At 38.8% G+C, this 19,888-nt stretch overlaps 1 protein-coding gene across 3 annotated transcripts in view; it reads left to right on the top strand.

The window, feature by feature from the left end:
• gtf2ird1 (GTF2I repeat domain containing 1) overlaps positions 1 to 19,888 on the top strand; it is a 50,589-nt gene that overhangs the window by 25,289 nt on the left and 5,412 nt on the right. For all 3 annotated transcript variants that reach the window (XM_046327333.1, XM_046327317.1, XM_046327326.1), the window contains 11 exons: positions 410 to 487; positions 759 to 942; positions 1,520 to 1,581; positions 5,517 to 5,582; positions 10,682 to 10,949; positions 11,107 to 11,135; positions 11,291 to 11,338; positions 18,510 to 18,587; positions 18,826 to 19,018; positions 19,223 to 19,260; positions 19,374 to 19,483. In XM_046327333.1, coding sequence (XP_046183289.1) covers positions 410 to 487; positions 759 to 942; positions 1,520 to 1,581; positions 5,517 to 5,582; positions 10,682 to 10,949; positions 11,107 to 11,135; positions 11,291 to 11,338; positions 18,510 to 18,587; positions 18,826 to 19,018; positions 19,223 to 19,260; positions 19,374 to 19,483 — 1,154 coding nt within the window. The remainder of the gene's footprint in view (positions 1 to 409; positions 488 to 758; positions 943 to 1,519; positions 1,582 to 5,516; positions 5,583 to 10,681; positions 10,950 to 11,106; positions 11,136 to 11,290; positions 11,339 to 18,509; positions 18,588 to 18,825; positions 19,019 to 19,222; positions 19,261 to 19,373; positions 19,484 to 19,888) is intronic.

Raw genomic sequence — 19,888 nt, 5'->3', positions numbered from 1 at the left:
ATGATAGCGTGTTCCACAGGCCACAATCAACAGCCTGAACAACTCTATGCGAAGGAAATGTGTCACGCTGCATGAGGAAAATGGTGGTCACACCAAATTCTGATCCACGCCCCTACTTAAAAACAAAGGTATCTGTGACCAACAGATGCATATCTGTATTCTCAGTCATGTGTAATCCATAGATTAGGGCCTAATGAATTTTCCAATTGACTGATTTCCTTAAATTAATTGTAGTAAATTGAAATTGTTGCATGTTGTATTTATACTTTTGTTCAGAGTAAATGCCTCATTAGCTTAGTTCAACTGTTTATTCAGACTGATTCAGACACATTCACTAATCATGTTCTTTCTTTCAGCTCTGAATAAAACTCACTTTCACATTTCTCTTCATTTTCATTTTTCCTGACAGGAAATATCGCTGAGGACATAGGTGAAATGATCCTCCAGCTTCGGAGGCAGGTGGAAAGCATATTCAGCACTAAGTACGGTAAGTTACCCAATGCACTTACTTGCATGCTCAATGTTCAGACTGGCCAAATTGACTCGAGCACTAAATCATAAATTACACCGACTTAGTCAACTGTTTCTACACAGCCACGTTATTTTCTAGCCTTTTTAAGGTGTCACAGAGAAAGCAATGATTTTCTAAAAATCTATTTGACTGTCCTGGGAATAGTTAAGTACTGAGCAACATATTTTGCATAAAATAATTCACCTGTATTCCTCTCTCCATTTTCCATCCCACCATCCCACTGTAGCCGAGGCGCTTGGACTACTTGAACCTGCGAAGGTGCCCTACTCCAAGTTTCAGATGTACCCAGAGGAGCTGTATGTCAAAGGGCTACCGGAGGGTGTGGCTTTCCGCAGACCCAACTGTTTCGGAGCGGCCAAGCTGCGCAAGATCCTGGCCGTTGGCAGTCAGATTCAGTTTGTCATCAAAAGGTCAGAGATCATACATTGTCACATAGGAGAAAGAACCTTCGCAAGTCATTCAAGGAGTGCATCCCAATAATCTCTCCTTTCTCCGAAAGCTTGCACTTCATTGATTTGAAGGGAATGGACTGGTATATGGAAACCCTTAAGCCAATGCCTACACCAATCCAATGCTTTTACATTTGCGGGGAGTAGTGAACGAGTGTACACTTTAGGAAGAAGTAGGGATCATTGTGACTCGCGCATGGTCTTGGTCACGTTCCAGGCTGACTACGTTCCAGGCTGACTACATTGCTGACATCGTATTACATCAACCAGCAGTTGCATCATCAACTACGCAGTCGTCATCAGACTGGTATATAATATGATGTGGTTAACTGATATGTTCATCACCTGTCCAGGCGTTGTGAGATATGGAAGGCATCTAACGTGTAGTCAGCCTGGAACATGGCCCTAGTATGCGAATTGTTGTTGTATGAAGAGGATATAGGTGAAATGTTGTATATGTTGGTGCAGGAATAAAGGACAACAGGTTACACTTTTTTTATGATGTTCGAACCATGTTTTGTTGTGGTTTCCTATCCAGGCCAGAACTTTTAACGGATCAAGTCAAGCTAGAGACGCCTCCTTTCCCGGCCTGTGATTCAGGTGAATACATCTTCATTCTAAATGCCAGCTGATTTAATAATTATATCACAGTTAATATAATTTTTTACTATTAAAAATAGTAAGTTTACAAACTAAATTAGTTAAATGTCAGTTCATTCCTGAATTGACTGAGTAAATGAGCCAAGCCCTCCTATTTGATTTGATTTGATAAGGATATATTTTTGTCCTAATTTAGACTAATCTTCCAAGAGTCGTTAAAATACAATGTATAATATGATCACATTTTCACAAGTAACACACTGTTACAAACAAACATAATACACTGACATATTGACCCGATAAATACTCTAACAGTCTGAAATTATAGATTGATTCTTTCATCTACCATAGTCCTGCACAACCTTTCAATGTATTATATTTAAATGGTTCTAAAGTATTGTTTGAATTTATATATTGAGAGGTGTCTGGTTTGCTCAGATAAAAAAATATACAATTTCTTTATTGCTCTGAATCTCAATGTTATTTAGCCTATTTCTCTTTTCTGTCTGTATAACACATGTGGACAGGTGGACAATTCCTAGTATTTACTGAATGTCTGTATCCTACCAACAGAATACTGTTTTAAATGGTGTACATTGTGAAATAAAATAAGCATGTTTTTTCAATGATCTTGTTGATAGATGACCAACCAAGAGCATTGTGCATGACTACAATAGAATAACCATATCTCCGCTTTGTTCTGTGCAATCTGCAGCCTCCTAATTTCACTTGCTGATACATTCCCCTAGACCACAGAACAGTAGTTCACCTGACTCCCAATTAATGCTTGGGTTGTTTGCTTAAGAATCTTTCCCGGTAAATATTTAGCTATCCTTCTGATCATGCATGCATGCATTTTTTTTTACATAGATGAGTTATGTGAGACGAACATGTTTATATTATAACATAATTATATCCCATGCTGTGTTGGCCTTTTCCTGGTGGAACAGACAAACATAACCTTGGTTTTCAAAACAAGTTTGTTCTGGCAAACCCACTCCCTGATATTTCCCAGATCTACTTGTAAAGCTTGCTGTACTTGTTGAACCAATTGTCTTGCTGTATAAATTGTAGCATCAAATATAGTAGCTTGAGTTTCAGATAAGGCATAAGGAAGTAAAGAAGGGGCCCAAGGCAGCTGCCCTGCGGTATTCCACAGTTTAAAGCATGAGTGGAAGAAAACAACCCATTTATATAAGTGGACTGTTTCCTGTCAGTTAGATATGACTGTACCCAATTCAATGCTGCCTCCTTAATCCCATAATGCAATAATTTTGTCTAAATTATTTCATTAGCCACTGAATCAAATGCTGCACAAAATCTAAAAATCCAATTGTTAGTAGCTACTATGTTGTCTCATCGCTACAACGAAGGTTGAAAGTCATGCGTCCTCCGATACACACAACCAAGCCGCACTGCTTCTTAACACAGTGCGCATCCAACCTGGAAGCCAGCCACACCAATGTGTCGGAGGAAACACTGTGCACCTGGCAACCCTGGTTAGCGCGCTCTGCGCCCGGCCCGCCACAGGAGTCGCTGGTGCGCAATGAGACAAGTATATCCCTACCAGCCAAGCCCTCCCTAACCCGGACGACGCTATGCCAATTGTTCGTGGCCGGTTACGACAGAACCTGGGCGCGAACCCAGAGTCTCTGGTGGCACAGCTGGCGCTGCAGTACAGCGCCCTTAACCACCCGGGAGGCCAAATGTCCCCTTTTCCAGTGACCAATTAAATATGTAGCATGGTAAGAAAAGGTATGTGAACCTTTTGGAAATACCTGGATTTCTGCATAAATTGGTCATGAAATTTGATCTGAACTTCATCTAGGTCACAACAATAGACAAACACAGTCTGCTTAAACTAATAACATACAAACAATGATACGTTTTCATGTCTTTATTGAACACACTGTGTAAACATTCACAGTGCAGGGTGGGGAAAAGTATGTGAACACTTGGATTTAATACCTGGTTGTCCCCACTTTGCCAGCAATAACCTCAACCAAAAGTTTTCTGTAGTTGCGGATCAGACCTGCACAACGGCCAGGAAGAGTTTTGGACCATTCCTTTTTACAGAACTGTTTCAGTTCAGCAATATTGTTGGGATGTCTGGTGTGAATGGTTTGAGGTCAGGACTCTGACTGGGCCACTCCAGAAGGAAAAAAGTATTGTGTTGAAGCCATTCTGTTGTTGATTTATTTCTGTGTTTTGGGTCGTTGTCCTGTTGCATCACCCAATTTCTGTTGAGCTTAAATTGGCGCACATTCTCCAACAAAAGGTCTTCATAAACATGGGAATTAATTTTTCTGTCAACGATAGCAAGCTGTCCAGGCCCTAAGGCATCAAATCAGCCCCAAACCACGATGCTCCCTCCACCATACTTTACAGTTGGGATGAAATATTGATGTTGGTGTGCTGTACCTTTTTTCTCCACACAGTGTTGTCTTCCTTCCAAACAACTCAACTGTAGTTTCATTTGTCCACAGAATATTTTGCCTGTAGCTATGGAACATCCAGGTGCACTTTTGCAAACTTCAGATGTGCAGCAATGTTTTTTGTACACAGCAGTGGCTTCAGCAGTGGCAGCAGTGGCTTCATCCGTGGTGTCCTCCCATGAACACCACCAAAAATACAATAATTTGTTTTATTAGTTTAAGCACACTATTTTTGTTTATTGTTGTGACTAATTTGATAACTAATTTAAGCAGATATCCAGGTAATTACAAAGGGTTCACATACCTTTTCTTGCCACTGTATTTCAGTGGAGCTGCAATCTGGGGAGCAGCATAGCGAAGTAAAACATTGGTTTACCATTGGGTAATAGCTTCAATAGGTTTAACACCTTTTACTTACAGCATTTGTAGATTCAAATAGCATTTATTTTGCTCAAAATATGATCATCAATCTATTGGACAATAGCTTGTTTAGAAGAATGGGTGTTTCCATTATCTCTCAGTAAATACATTTGTAAAATATTTTTTTAAATCTGCTAAATGATTGGCAACATCAGCTGGTGTTATTGTTCTCCCGTCAATCTCCACACTAGATGGGTATGATGAGATAGATGTACCAAGTAAGCCCTTTGTAAGGGATTTCTTCCATTGACGGAGAGGCGGACCAAAGCGCAGCGTGGTTATTCTGATTCATGTTTAATTCAAAGATAAACACAACAAAAAACCAAGAACCGTGAAAACCCAAAACAGCCCTATCTGGTGCAAACACAGAGACAGGAACAATCACCCACAAACACACAGTGAAACCCAGGCTACCTAAGTATGATTCTCAATCAGAGACAACTAATGACACCTGCCTCTGATTGAGAACCATACTAGGCCGAAACATAGAAATACCCAAATCATAGAAAAACAAACATAGACTGCCCACCCCAACTCACGCCCTGACCATACTAAATAATGACAAAACAAAGGAAATAAAGGTCAGAACGTGACACCCTTAACTGTATTCTATACCTTTTTTAAATCATTTTTACAATCAATAAAACCATTTTTGTCAAATAAAGTGTTTTTCTTACTGTTTAATTTAGCTGCCTAATTACATTGTGTTCTATAATTCTGTTAATCGATTTCTAGTTTAGATTTGGCTGCTAAGACTTTTGCCACATTTCTTTGAGAAAATGCCTCACCCAGTTCATCATCAATCCATGGAGATGGATTTCTTACTGGGGCATGATGGTCCAATAACCCAGTGAGCAAATCTTCAAGAAACCCTTAGCCTACAAATGTTGAGCGCATAGAATTACAATTTACTCAGTAATTCAATGTTATTAATGCTGTAATTAATTAGAATTAACTGGTAATTCCACAGTTGAACCAGTGGTTAGGATCCATATTTTTCAATGTGGCTTTTAGATAGGTCTGGTGAACTGGATGTATTCACTGCAAGTTTAGACAACTCTGCTAATATTTTTTCCACAGACCTCGACTCCAAAGATGCTTTGACAGAAGATGCAGGGGCCGATTCGAAGAGACCAGGCTTCTCAGGTAATAGGGAGACCAAATACTTCAGCCAATACCAGAAGATTACTTTGCCCTCCAATACTTTGAGCAATACATAGTCGAGTACTTATGGAGTCCTGGTTAGGATTTGTTTTTCCCCTTGCTTGTTCACTTATAGAGAAGACAAGTGCTATTTATATGCTGCAATTCAGCTTCAAGCTATCTATAGAAGATACAGAAATGTTTATGGGGGATGTGTTGCTGTATATATTCAGAGCCATATGCCTGTAATGCTTAAAATATCTTATGACAAGTGTTAATGAAGTGTTGTGGTTGCAGGTTTACTTAGCGCATCTAAAGCCTTTTCTTTTGGGGTGTTGCTATAGGCCACCAAGTGCTAACAGTCAGTATCTAAATAAAATGTGTCAAATGCTTAATAGCGTATGTGATGTAAACTGGGAGGTCTACTGTCTTGGGGACCTGAATATTGACTGGTTTTCATCAAGCTGTCCGCTCAAGAGGAAGCTTCTCACTGTAATGGGTGCCTGTAATCTGGTTCAGGTTATTAATCAACCAGGGTGTTTACAAAAACTACAGGAACAAGATCATCCACATGTATTGATCACATTTTTACTAATAATGTAGAACTTTGTTCTAAAGCTCAGTGGTGGAAAAAATACTAAATTGTCATACTTGCGTAAAAGTAAAAATACCTTAATAGAAAATGATGAAAGTAAAAGTGAAAGTCACCCAGTAAAATACTACTGAGTAAATGTCTAAAAGTATTTGGTTTAAAATATACTGAAGCATCAAAAGTAAATGTAGTTGCTAAAATATACTTAAGTATCAAAAGTAAAAGTATGGATAATTTTAAATTACTTATATTGAGCAAAACCAGACGACACAATGTTTTATTTATTTTTATTTACTGATAGCCAGGGTCACACTCCAACACTCAGACATCATGTAAAAACAAATAATTTGTGTTTAGTAAGTCCGCCAGATCAGAGGAAGTAGGGATGACCAGGGATGTTCTCTTGATAAATGTGCAAATTAGACCATTTTCTGTCCTGCTAAGCATTCAAACTGTAACAACTACTTTTGGGTGTCAGGGAGAATGTATGGAGTAAAAAGTACTTCATTTTCTTTAGGAATATAGTGAAGTAAAAGTAAAAGTTGTCAAAAATATAAAAAGTAAAGTACAGATACCTGAAAAAACTACTTAAGTAGAACATTCAAGTATTTTTACTTAAGTACTTTACACCACTGCTAAAGCTGTATCTGTACCCATTGGCTAGAATGATCACAATATTGTGGCTATATCCAGGAAAGCAAAAGTTCCAAAAGCATCCAGATGCTGTACTTCATGAATTTATGAAATTGCTTCTTCCAATTATTGATAAACATGCACCTGTTAAGAAACTAACTGTTAGAACTGTGAAGGCTTTGTGGATTGATGAGGAGTGGCTAAAAAGTCTGGCTGCAGATCTGACTGACTTACTTACTACAAATTGAGAAATGATATGTCTAAACTCAACAAAAAGAAGAAGAAATTGTATTATGAAGCCAAGATCAATGATATAAACAATGATGGAAAAAAACTTGAGTACTTGAAATAAAATTATGGTCAGAAAGACAAATTCAACTCCATCTTTTATCAAATCAGATGGCTTTTTAAAAATTTCAAAACCATTTGATGTTAACATTGGCAAAGTGGGCAAACTTAGGCAGGAAATGCCAACAACGAACAGTGAGTCATTGTGTTCGTGCATAAAAAACTCATATTGAAAGAAAAGCATTGCAAGTTTGAATTTTGTAAAATTATTGTTAGTGACAAACCTCCTTGCATTGACAACTTAGATGGAAAGTTACTGAGGATGGTAGCTGACTCTATAGCCACTCCTATCTGTCTTATTTTTAATCTGAGCCAAGAGGAAAGTATTTGTCCTCGGGCCTGGAGGGAAGCCAAAGTAACTACCCAAGAGTGGTAAAGCGGCCTTTACTGGTTCTAACAGCAGACCTATAAGCTTGCTGCCAGCTCTTAGCAAACTGTTAGAAATAATTGTGTTTGACCAATGTCGTGTCTTTGGCTATGCCGAATTAAGTGATATGACATTCTATTCTATAAAATAATTTCTCTGTAATTAATATTACCTGATTGAGCTAATCATGTAAATGTAATTAACTAGAGAGTCGGGGCACCACAAAATAATATTTATAGAGCTGTTATCTTCCCGAATAAACTCTTAAAGACCTAGTAATATGGTGGTGGTCCTTCTGTAGCTCAGTTGGTAGAGCATGGCGCTTGTAACGCCAGGGTAGTGGGTTCGATCCCCGGGACCACCCATACGTAGAATGTATGCACACATGACTGTAAGTCGCTTTGGATAAAAGCGTCTGCTAAATGGCATATATTATTATTATTATTATTATTAATATTTTGCATCTATAGCAGTCAATATTAATCGTCACCTTAATTCAGTCTCATCTGAAAGTTGTAAATTCTTGGTTATCTTCAGGAACCCCGCTAAAGGGTTGAATCAGCAATACAAAATTGTGTTTAATTATTTATTTACTAAATACCTAACTAATCACACAGCATTAAATATACACAGAATTAATTATACCTTGATTACAAATTACATCATAAAGGAAAACGTCCCTAGCGGGCGGAACAGATATGACAGCTGGTTACACAAAAGAAAAGGGCTGGGTTTGAGTGAAAGAGCGGGAAGACTGAGGAAAAAAGGGAGAATCTGTACTATCGTAAATACAGTATCTTATGCATTCTAAATTACCGCCCATTTGGAAAAGGAAAATGCAATAAATATTTACTCTGACTGCGCTTCGGTAGGTTGGTGGTAGATGGAAGGCCGTGTTGCCCAACCGAGTCCTTTGAAGAATGTCTCTGGTGTTAAATTGAATACGTTGTAGTAACGTTGTTGTGTGGTAGACGGGATACTCTGTCTGTTCTTTCCTAGACCCCGTTTGCAGCTGCTGTTGCTAACTCAACGGCTAGGAGGTATCACTTCTGTAGTGAATAAGAGTTCAAAGTTCATACCATTCGAATCAAATCAAATTGTATTTGTCACATACACATTGTTAGCAGATGTTAATGCTGCAATGCAGTAATAACGAACGAGTAATCTAACAATTCCAAAACTACTACCTTATACACACAAGTGATACATGTATTACATAAAGATGCAGTAGATGATATAGAGTGCAGTATATACATATACATATGAGATAAATAATGTTGGGTATGTAAACATTATATTAAGTAGCATTGTTTAAAGTGGCTAGTGATATATTTTACATCAATTCCCATTATTAAAGTGGCTGGAGTTGAGTCCAACCAAAGCTCACGCTAAGTTCTGGCTTAGTTCTGTAGTTGACATGTTAGTCCTTTTAATGCAGAGGCTGCAGCCCTCACGTACTTGGAACAGGAGGTAACATTTTCGTCAAGGCTTTATATAGTGGCGCGAGAAGGGTGTGTTTGAAAAGTTTTATAACCCATGTCTCTTCACAGGGGCGGGCCACTGATTGAGCAGAGCCCTAACCTTATGAAAACCCAAATCTCTCTGATGTGTAGACTTTCCACTGTAGAGTCTATGTCATCCTATCATTGATAAGAATGTCTCTGATGACAACCGAACTGACATCATATTCATTAAGTACCACCACATATGTTTAGTTGGTCAGATTACCAGAATATAGTTAATTTCCCCCCACCTTCTGATGTTCCCAGAATCTCTATGTTAACCAAGGGGTTTTCACATGTCACATCAGTAGGGTAGAGAGAGGAAACCGGGGGAAAGAGGTATTATATGACTGTCATAAACCTACCCCCCAGGCCAACGTCATGACACCAAATACAATGACATTTCTCTGTAAACAAATGAATGCATGCTTATAGAGAAGGGCACTCAACATGTACTGCACTCACTGATGATTGGTTGAAATAAATTGATAATAAGAAGATTGTGGGAGCTGTACTGTTAGATTTCAGTGTAGCCTTTGATATTATTGACCATAACCTGTTGTTGAAAAAATGTATGTGTTATGGCTTTTCAACCTCTGCCATATCGTGGATTCAGAGCTATCTATCTAATAGAACTCAAAGGATTGTATTTAATGGAAGCTTCTATAATGTCAAACATGTCAAATGTGGTGTACCGCAGAGCAGCTCTCTAGGCCCGCTACTATTTTCTATTTCTACCAATGACCTGCCACTGGCATTAAACACAGCATGTGTGTCCATGTATGCTGATGATTAAACATATACGCATTAGCAACCACAGTTAATGAAGTCACTGAAACCCTTAACAAAAAGTTGCAGTCTTTTTTTGGAATGAGTGGCCAGTAATAAACTGGTCCTGAACCCTAAAACTGAGAGCATTGTATTTGATACAAATCATTCTCTAAGTTCTAGATCTCAGCTGAATCTGGCAATGAATGGTGTGGCTGTTGAACAAGTTTAGGAGACTAAATTACTTGGTTTTACCTTAGATTGTAAACTGTCATGGCCAAAACATATAGAAAAAATATATAAATAATATATAAAAAGCAAGTTTTGCAGGCTCCAGTTTTGTCTTATCTTGATTATTGTCCAGTCTTATGGTCGAGTGCAGCAGGGAAATACCTAATTAAGCTGCAGCTGGCCCAGAACAGAGCGGCACATCTTGCTGTTCATTGTAATCAGAAGGGTGATAATAATACTATACATGCCAGTCTTTCTTGCCTAAGAGTTGAGGAGAGACTGACTGCATCACTTCTTATTTTATAAGAAACATTAATGTGTTGCTCAAATGAACAGCAAACCTGCTTTTAAAAAACAGATAAAACAACACCTCATGGCACAACGCCTCTCTCCTATTTGACCTAGAGAGTTTGTGTGTATGTATTGATATGTAGGCTATGTATGCCTTTTTAAATATATTTTTTTAAATTGATGTAGTTCTGTCCTTGAGCTGTTCTTGTCTATTAATGTTCTATATTGTTTCATGTTTTGTGTGGACCCCAGGAAGAGTAGCTGCTGCTATTGCAACAGCTTATGGGGATCCTAATAAAATACCAAAAGCTGAAAATGTGTAATTAAACTTATCCATTCATCTGATATCGTCATGTGGTTCTGTTAACAGATAGCTTAGAGGCCAAGCTGTCCAGGATCGACCTTGCCAACACCCTGAGAGAGCAGGTCCAGGACCTGTTCAACAGGAAGTATGGGGAGGCACTTGGCATAAAATACCCAGTCCAGGTGCCTTACAAGAGGATCAAGAGCAACCCGGGCTCGGTGATCATCGAGGGCCTGCCCCCTGGCATCCCTTTCAGGAAACCATGTACCTTTGGCTCGCAAAACCTGGAGAGGATCTTGGCGGTGGCTGACAAGATCTGCTTCACCATCACCAGGTGGGTAGTTCTCCTTCACCTTTTCATGGTATTGTGAAAATAAGGCATACGGCAGGGCTACTCAACTACCAACCCTCAGTGGACAAAATACTGCTACTTTTGTTTCTCCCTGGTAGTTGGTTTACTGATGTTAAGATTCCATCTTTGTCTCTTGCAGACCTTTCCAAGGACTCATCCCTAAACCAGGTAACACTATATTAATGGCATATTCGATTCATATTTATGAATTTCCAATTAAAGAGCATGATTGGATAGGAAATATCCTGTGTCAGGCCCAACTGTTTGTTTTATATTACTAGTGTAGTTATATAAAAATGACATTACATTTGTCTCCCTCTTAGCACCTCGTCGGATCACTTTATTGAAGAAGGCCTACGCCTCAATAAGTGGTGAGCATTCTAATTGTGTTGCCTGTTTATTTTGACGCTGTGTTACGTTCCCCAGCAAGAAAAACAAAAATGTCACTCAAATAGAAGGATCTGACCAACAACCACAACTAAACAGGTGGGGTTTTAGGAGGGGTTCTGAAAGACACTCATGGGGATGTCCACTAAAAGTTGACGAGCATCAGCAACTAGCACTTAAGACAGTCACCATGAGCACCCACTAAATTTGCCCAAGAAGAGGCAAACAAAATAAAATCCACTCCAAACTTAAACACAGGAAGCACATCAAAAAGATGGTGCAAAACAAAATCCGGGAAATCAGATAAAGGATTGTTTGTCTAGAAATCAAAAAACAAAGGCACCCTAAAGGTGATAACCATCTGCATCGACCAAGACGACTAGAGCTCTGGGGCAGCCACTCTTAAATAGCACCTGGGCCAGCACAGGTGAAACACCTTCCCACTAACCAGATGGCAACCTGCAGAGATGTAACACATACTGACCAATGATGTGACACCAATCGGTGCGCCCTACGTGCTAACGAGCTGTACGTGCTAAAGTCCAACCCCAAAACATAAATGGAAAAACAAAGCCTGTAACAGCTGTAAGAATACCTGGTTTGAAACTGTCATGATTACATCCATTAAATAGGAGCATGCAGATGCCCAGAGCAAGAAAAAATAAAGTATACTTATCACCAGATATATGTATTTATTTTATAAACATGTGTATACGCATATATTGCATTTGGATTACAGATACAGTGTTATTTGGGTTGTGCATTTGATTAGATCTGAAATTCTTGATTTCTTGTTTCTAGTTTTTGATTATTTATTATTTGTGTAGTTGTTTGACATTTGCTGCACTGTTAGGCGCTAGTTGCATAAGTATTCTCACCCTTGAGTCAATACTTTGTAGAATCACCTTTGGCTGCGATTACAGTTGTGAGTCTTTTTGAATAAGTCTCTAAGACCTTTCCACAACTGGATTGTGCAACATTTGCCAATTTATTATTTTTAAAATTCTTCAAGCTCTGTCAAATTGGTTGTTGATCATTGCTAGACAACCATGTTCAGGTCTTGCCATAGATTTTCAAGTAGATTTACAGTACCAGTCAAAAGTTTGGACACACCTACTCATTCATGGGTTTTTCTTTTTACTATTTTCTACAATATAGAATAGTAGTGAAGACATCAAAACTATGAAATAACACATATGGAATCATGTAGTAACCCAAAACGTTTTAACCTGTTATGGCTGCAATCCGCCTATCAGGATAAGTGTCATCAACAACCTCTGAATAGCATAGCGCTACATACAATAAATATTACTATAAATATTTATGTTCATGAAATCACAAGTGCAATATAGGAAAACACAGTTTAGCCTTTTGTTAATCCACCTGTCGTGTCAGATTTTGAAATTATGCTTTACAGCGAAAGCAATCCAAGCGTTTGTGTAAGTTTATCGATGGCACGATAAAACATTAAGTACACTTAGCATCAGGTAGCTCGGTCATGAAAATCAGAAAAGCAAAAATCAAATTAATCGTTTACCTTTGATGATTTTCGGATGTTTTCACTCACGAGACTCCCAGTTACACAACAAATGTTCTGTTTGTTCCATAAAGATGATTTTTATATCCAAAATACCTCGCGTTATGTTCAGAAATCCACAGGAAAGAGCGGTCACGACAACGCACACGAAATTCCAAATAGTTTCCATTATGTCCACAGAAACATGTCAAACATTTTTTATAATCAATCCTCAGGTTGTTTTTAAAATATATAATCGATAATATATCAACCGCAAATGTCTTTCACAGTAGGAGAGGGGAAAACAATGGCTGTCCAAATTCTGTTGCGCAAGGAAAACTCATGTGACCACTTGACGCGATGTTATCGTTCTGGCTCATTTTTCAAAATAAAAGCCTGAAGCTTTGTCTGAAGACTGTTGATACCTTGAGGAAGCGATAGGAAAAGGAATCTGGTTCATATCCCTTTAAATGGAGCAAAGGGGGGCTATGGAACATGGAGTTTTCAAAATAGAAGCCACTTCCTGCTTTGATTTCCCTCAGGGTTTCGCCTGCAATATCAGTTCTGTTATACTCACAGACAATATTTTGACCGTTTTGGAGACTTTAGAGCGTTTTCTATCCAATACTAATAATAATATGCATATATTAGCAACTGAAACTGAGGAGCTGGCCGTTTACAATGGGCACCTTTTCATCCAAGCTACTCAATACTGCCCCTGCAGCAAAATGGAGTTCAATAAATCAAAATATATTTTATATTTGAGATTCTTCAAAGTAGCCACCCTTTGCCTCGATGACAGCTTTTCCCACTCTTGGCATTCTCTCAACCAGCTTCATGGGGAATGCTTTTCCAACAGTCTTGAAGAAGTTCCTACATATGCTGGGCACTTGTTGGCTGCTTTTCCTTCACTCTGTGGTCCAACTCATCCTGAACCATCTCAATTGGGTTGAGGTTGGGTGATTGTGGAGGTTGGGTCATTTGATGCAGCACTCCATCACTTTACTAATAGCCCTTACACAGCCTGGAGGTGTGTTTAGGGTCATTGTCCTGTTGAAAAACAATTGATAGTCCCACTAAGCGCAAAACAGATGGGATGCTGTATCGCTGCAGAGTGCTGTGGTAGGCATGCTAGTTATGTGTACCTTGAATTCAAAATAAATCACAGTCAGTGTCACCAGCAACGTATCCCCACACCATCACACCTCCTCCATGCTTCATGGTGGGAACCACATATGCAGAGATCATCCGTTCACCTACTATGTGTCTCACAAAGACACGGCGGTTGGAACCAAAAATCTCAAATTTGGACTCATCAGTCCAAAGGACAGATTTCCACCAGTTTAATGTCCATTGCTCGTGTTTCTTGGCCCGAGAAAGTCTCTTCTTATTATTGGTGTCCTCTAGTAGTGGTTTCTTTGCAGCAATTCTACCATTAAGATCTGATTCACGCAGTCTTCTCTGAACAGTTGATGTTGAGATGTGTCTGTTACTTGAACTCTGTGAAGCATTTATTTGGGCTGCAATCTGAGGTGCAGTTAACTCAAATGAACTTATCCTCTGAAGCAGTGGAAACTCTGGCTCTTCCTTTCCTGTGGCGGTCCTCATGAGAGACAGTTTCATCATTGGTTTTTGCAACTGCACTTGAAGAAACTTTCAAAGTTCTTGAAATGTTTCGCATTAACTGACCTTCATGTCTTCAATTAATTATGGACTGTCGTTTCTCTTTGCTTATTTGAGCTGTTCTTGCCATAAATGGTCTTGGTCTTTTACCAAATAGAGCTTACTTCTGTATACCACCCCTACCTTGTCACAACACAACTGATTAGATCAAACGCATTGAGGAAAGACATTCCACAAATTAACATTTAACAAGGCACACCTGTTAATTGAAATGCATTCACCTCATGAAGCTGGTTGAGAGAATGCAAAGAGTGTGCAAAGCTGTCATCAAAGCAAAGGGTGGCTACTTTGAAGAATCTCAAATATAAAATATATTTTAATTTGTTGAACACTTATTTGGTTACTACGGTATTCCATATGTGTTATTTCATGGTTTTGATGTCTTCGCTATTATTCTACAATGTAGAAAATAGTAAAAAATAATGAAAAACCCTTGAATGAGTAGGTGTGTCCAAACTTTTGACTGGTACTGTAAGTCAAAACTGTAAGTTGGCCACTCAGGAACATTCACTGTCTTCTTCGTAAGCCTCTCCAGTGTAGATTTGGCCTTGTGTTTTAGGTTATTGTCCTGCTGAAAGGTCAATTAATCTCCCAGTGTTTGGTGGAAAGTAGACTGAACCTGGTTTTCCCCTAGGATTTTGCCTGTGCTTATCTCCGCTCTGTAAATTTTTTGTGCTGAAAAAACTCCCTAGTCCTTTATGATTACAAGCATACCCATAACATGATGCAGCCACCACTATGCTTGAAAATATGGAGAGTGGTTCTCAGTAATGTGTTGTATTGGATTTGCCATGAACGTAACACTTTAGATTCAGGAAAAAAAGTGTATTGCTTTGCCACATTATTTGCAGTATTACTTTAGTGCATTGTTGCAAACAAGATGCATGTTTTGGAATATTTGTATTCTGTACAGGCTTTCTTTTTACTCTGTCAATTAGGTTAGTATTGTGGATTAACTACAATGTTGTTGATCCATCCTCAGTTTTATCATATCATCGCCATTACTGTTTTAACATAACTGTTTTAAAGTCCCCATTGGCCTCATGGTGAATGCATGCTTTTTACATTTTTACCCATCTAGCAATAGCTGCCCTTCTTCGCACGGCATTGGAAAACCTCCCTGGACTTTGTGGTTGAATCTGTGTTTGAAATTCACTGCTCGACTCAGGGACCTTACATATAATTGTATGTGTGGGGTACAGAGATGAGGTAGTCATTCAAGAATCATGTTAAACACTATTTTTGCACACAGAGTGAGTCCATGGAATTTATTGTGTGACTTGTTAAGCACATGTTTATTCCTGAACTTATTTAGGCTTGCCATAACGAGGGGGTTGAATACTTATTGACTCAAGACATTTCAGTGGTGGAAAAAGTACCCAATTGTTATACTCAAGTAAAAGTAAAGGTACCTTAATAGAAAATGACTCGAGTAAAAGTAAAAGTCTAAAAGTATTTGGTTTTAAATATACCTAAGTATCAAAAGTAATTGGAATTGCTCAAATATACTTACAGTGCCTTGCGAAAGGATTCGGCCCCCTTTAACTATGCGATCTTTTGCCACATTTCAGGCTTCAAACATAAAGATATAAAACTGTATTTTTTTGTGAAGAATCAACAACAAGTGGGACACAATCATGAAGTGGAACGACATTTATTGGATATTTCAAACTTTTTTAACAAATCAAAAACTGAAAAATTGGGCGTGCAAAATTATTAGGTTAATACTTTGTAGCGCCACCTTTTGCTGTGATTACAGCTGTAAGTCGCTTGTGGTATGTCTCTATCAGTTTTGCACATCGAGAGACTGAATTTTTTTCCCATTCCTCCTTGCAAAACAGTGAGGTTGGATGGAGAGCATTTGTGAACAGCAGTTTTCAGTTCTTTCCACAGATTCTCGATTGGATTCAGGTCTGGACTTTGACTTGGCCATTCTAACACCTGGATATGTTTATTTTTGAACCATTCCATTGTAGATTTTGCTTTATGTTTTGGATCATTGTCTTGTTGGAAGACAAATCTCCGTCCCAGTCTCAGGTCTTTTGCAGACTCCATCAGGGTTTCTTCCAGAATGGTCCTGTATTTGGCTCCATCCATCTTCCCATCAATTTTAACCATCTTTCCTGTCCCTGCTGAAGAAAAGCAGGCCCAAACCATGATGCTGCCACCGCCATGTTTGACAGTGGGGATGGTGTGTTCAGGGTGATGAGCTGTGTTGCTTTTACGCCAAACATAACGTTTTGCATTGTTGCCAAAAAGTTCAATTTTGGTTTCATCTGACCAGAGCACCTTCTTCCACATGTTTGGTGTGTCTCCCAGGTGGCTTGTGGCAAACTTTAAACGACACCTTTTATGGATATCTTTAAGAAATGGCTTTCTTCTTGCCACTCTTCCATAAAGGCCAGATTTGTGCAATATACGACTGATTGTTGTCCTATGGACAGAGTCTCCCACCTCAGCTGTAGATCTCTGCAGTTCATCCAGAGTGATCATGGGCCTCTTGGCTGCATCTCTGATCAGTCTTCTCCTTGTATGCGCTGAAAGAGGGACGGCCAGGTCTTGGTAGATTTGCAGTGGTCTGATACTCCTTCCATTTCAATATTATCGCTTGTACAGTGCTCCTTGGGATGTTTAAAGCTTGGGAAATATTTTTGTATCCAAATCCCGCTTTAAACTTCTTCACAACAGTATCTTGGACCTGCCTGGTGTGTTCCTTGTTCTTCATGATGCTCTCTGCGCTTTTAACGGACCTCTGAGACTATCACAGTGCAGGTGCATTTATACGGAGACTTGATTACACACAGGTGGATTGTATTTATCATCATTAGTCATTTAGGTCATCATTGGATCATTCAGAGATCCTCACTGAACTTCTGGAGAGATTTTGCTGCACTGAATGTAAAGGGGCTGAATAAATTTGCATGCCCAATTTTTCAGTTTTTGATTTGTTGAACAAGTTTGAAATATCCAATAAATGTTGTTCCACTTCATGATTGTGTCCCACTTGTTGATTCTTCACAAAAAAATACAGTTTTATATCTTTATGTTTGAAGCCTGAAATGTGGCAAAAGGTCGCAGCGTAGCCTAGTGGTTAGAGCGTTGGACTAGTAACCGGAAGGTTGCGAGTTCAAACCCCCGAGCTGACAAGGTACAAATCTGTCGTTCTGCCCCTGAACAGGCAGTTAACCCACTGTTCCCAGGCCGTCATTGAAAATAAGAATATGTTCTTAACTGACTTGCCTGGTTAAATAAAGGTAAAATTAAAATTAAAATTAAAAAGTACAAGGGGGCCGAATACTTTCGCAAGGCACTGTACGTATCAGAAGTACAAGTATAAATCATTTCACATTGCTTATATTAAGCAAACCAGACGGCATGATTTTCTTGTTATTTTAATTTACGGATAGCCAGGGGCACAGTCCAACACTCAGACATCAATCGTTTGTGTTTAGTGAGTCCACCAGATGAGAGGGTTGACCAGGGATGTTCTCTTGATAATTGTGAATTGGACCATTTTCTTGTCCTGATAAGCATTCTAAATTAAACAACTACTTTTGGATGTAAGGGAAAATGTATGGAGTTAAAAGTACATTATTTTCTTTAGGAATGATGGAGAGTAAAAGTTATCAAAAGTATAAAAAGTCAATTACAGATACCCAAACAAACTACTTAAGTAGTACTTTAAAGTATTTTTGCTTAAGTATTTTACACCACTGTCAGCTATTAATTTCTAATGAATTAGTATAAAAATTGAAAACATCATTCCACTTTGACATTATGGGGTATTATGTGTAGGCCAATGCCCATGAATCTCAATTTATTCCATTAAAAACTAGGCTGTAACACCACCAAATGTGGAAAAAGTCAAGGAGTGTAAATAATTTCTGAAGGCACTGTAACATCTGCTAAACTGTCCTCACCAATTCTGTTTGACTCCTCTCCTCCTGAACCGACAGATGACGAGGAGGTCAACCGCATGGGGGAGAAAGTGATCCTCCGTGAGCAAGTGAAAGAACTTTTCAACCAGAAATATGGTCAGTGTATATCCTCCATTTGTACAATTTGCTTTATCTATATAAACCTTACTAAAAAAATTGAGTTAAAGTATAAACTTCTAGTGATTTATTCCTAAAGGGGTAAATCCCAATTTACACATAAATGAAATATTCACTTTTATCTCCCATTGACATCAATGCAATGCAAACTAGTTAAAATTCTAATTTATTGGGAGTTAAAATCTGGCCCAAACTGACTGAATAGCTTAATGTTCAGGTGACGCTCTGGGCCTGGACCGCTCCGTCATAGTCCCATACAAGCTGATCCGTGCCAGTCCCGACTCTGTTGAAGTTATTGGCCTTCCGGATGATATTCCCTTCCGAAATCCCAACACTTACGACATAGTCCGCCTGGAAAAGATCCTTCAAGCCCGAGATGATATCACCATCAACATCAAGAGCCAGCTACAGTGAGTGTCTTTGTCAGTATAATAATTGTATGAATCTGGAGTTTGTAGAAATATCCTAGATTTTGGATTAAAAGCCTAAAATGTGAAAGAAGGACATGAAAGAACTACAAGTTGAAATTTTAGTAGAAAGACTCACTCTTGGGTAAAAGCCAGGCTCCCTTCTCTGTCCATCTACAGAATTGAAATTCATTTTCTTTTCTACAGGCCTTTTGCAGAAATATGCACCCAAACATGTAACACAGGTAAGGATTGTTATACAGTAGCCAATACATTTTTTGTTTTAAGTAATGCAGTCCATAAGGACACGTGTTTTAGAAGTACTTACAAAACGGTTATGTTGTTTTTGTGGTTTAAGAAGGGAAAGAGGTTTCTACCAATCGACGCAAGCGCAAAAGAGTCCTGGAGAGCAGCCGAGTTTCCTTACCCTCTGAGTCAGGGGTATCAACCAATCAGATTCCAGTGATGGTATGTGGTACTAATAAAGCTATTATATAACAGTTTGTTGTACAGTATTTAGTGGTTATTGTAGCCTGGCTTGTAGGAGCGTTGGGCCAGTAACCGAAAGGTTGCTGGATCGAATCTCAGAGCTGATAAAGGTAAAAATCTGTTGTTCTGCCCCTGAGCAAGGCAGTTAACCCACTGTTCCCCGGGCCCCGAAGACGTGGATGTCGGTTAAGGCAGCCCTCCACACCTCTCTGATTCAGAGGGGTTGTGATTTTTTATTTTATTTTTATTTCACCTTTATTTAACCAGGTAGGCTAGTTGAGAACAGGTTCTCATTTGCAACTGCTACCTGGCCAAGATAAAGCATAGCAGTGTGAACAGACAACACAGAGTTACACATGAAGTAAACAATTAACAAGTCAATAA

The sequence above is a fragment of the Oncorhynchus gorbuscha genome, linkage group LG02 (assembly GCF_021184085.1).
Source record: "Oncorhynchus gorbuscha isolate QuinsamMale2020 ecotype Even-year linkage group LG02, OgorEven_v1.0, whole genome shotgun sequence".
In the NCBI taxonomy this organism is placed as follows: Eukaryota; Metazoa; Chordata; class Actinopteri; order Salmoniformes; family Salmonidae; genus Oncorhynchus; species Oncorhynchus gorbuscha.
Note: the sequence above shows the minus strand (reverse complement) of the source record. Positions and strands in the feature narration are given on the sequence as shown.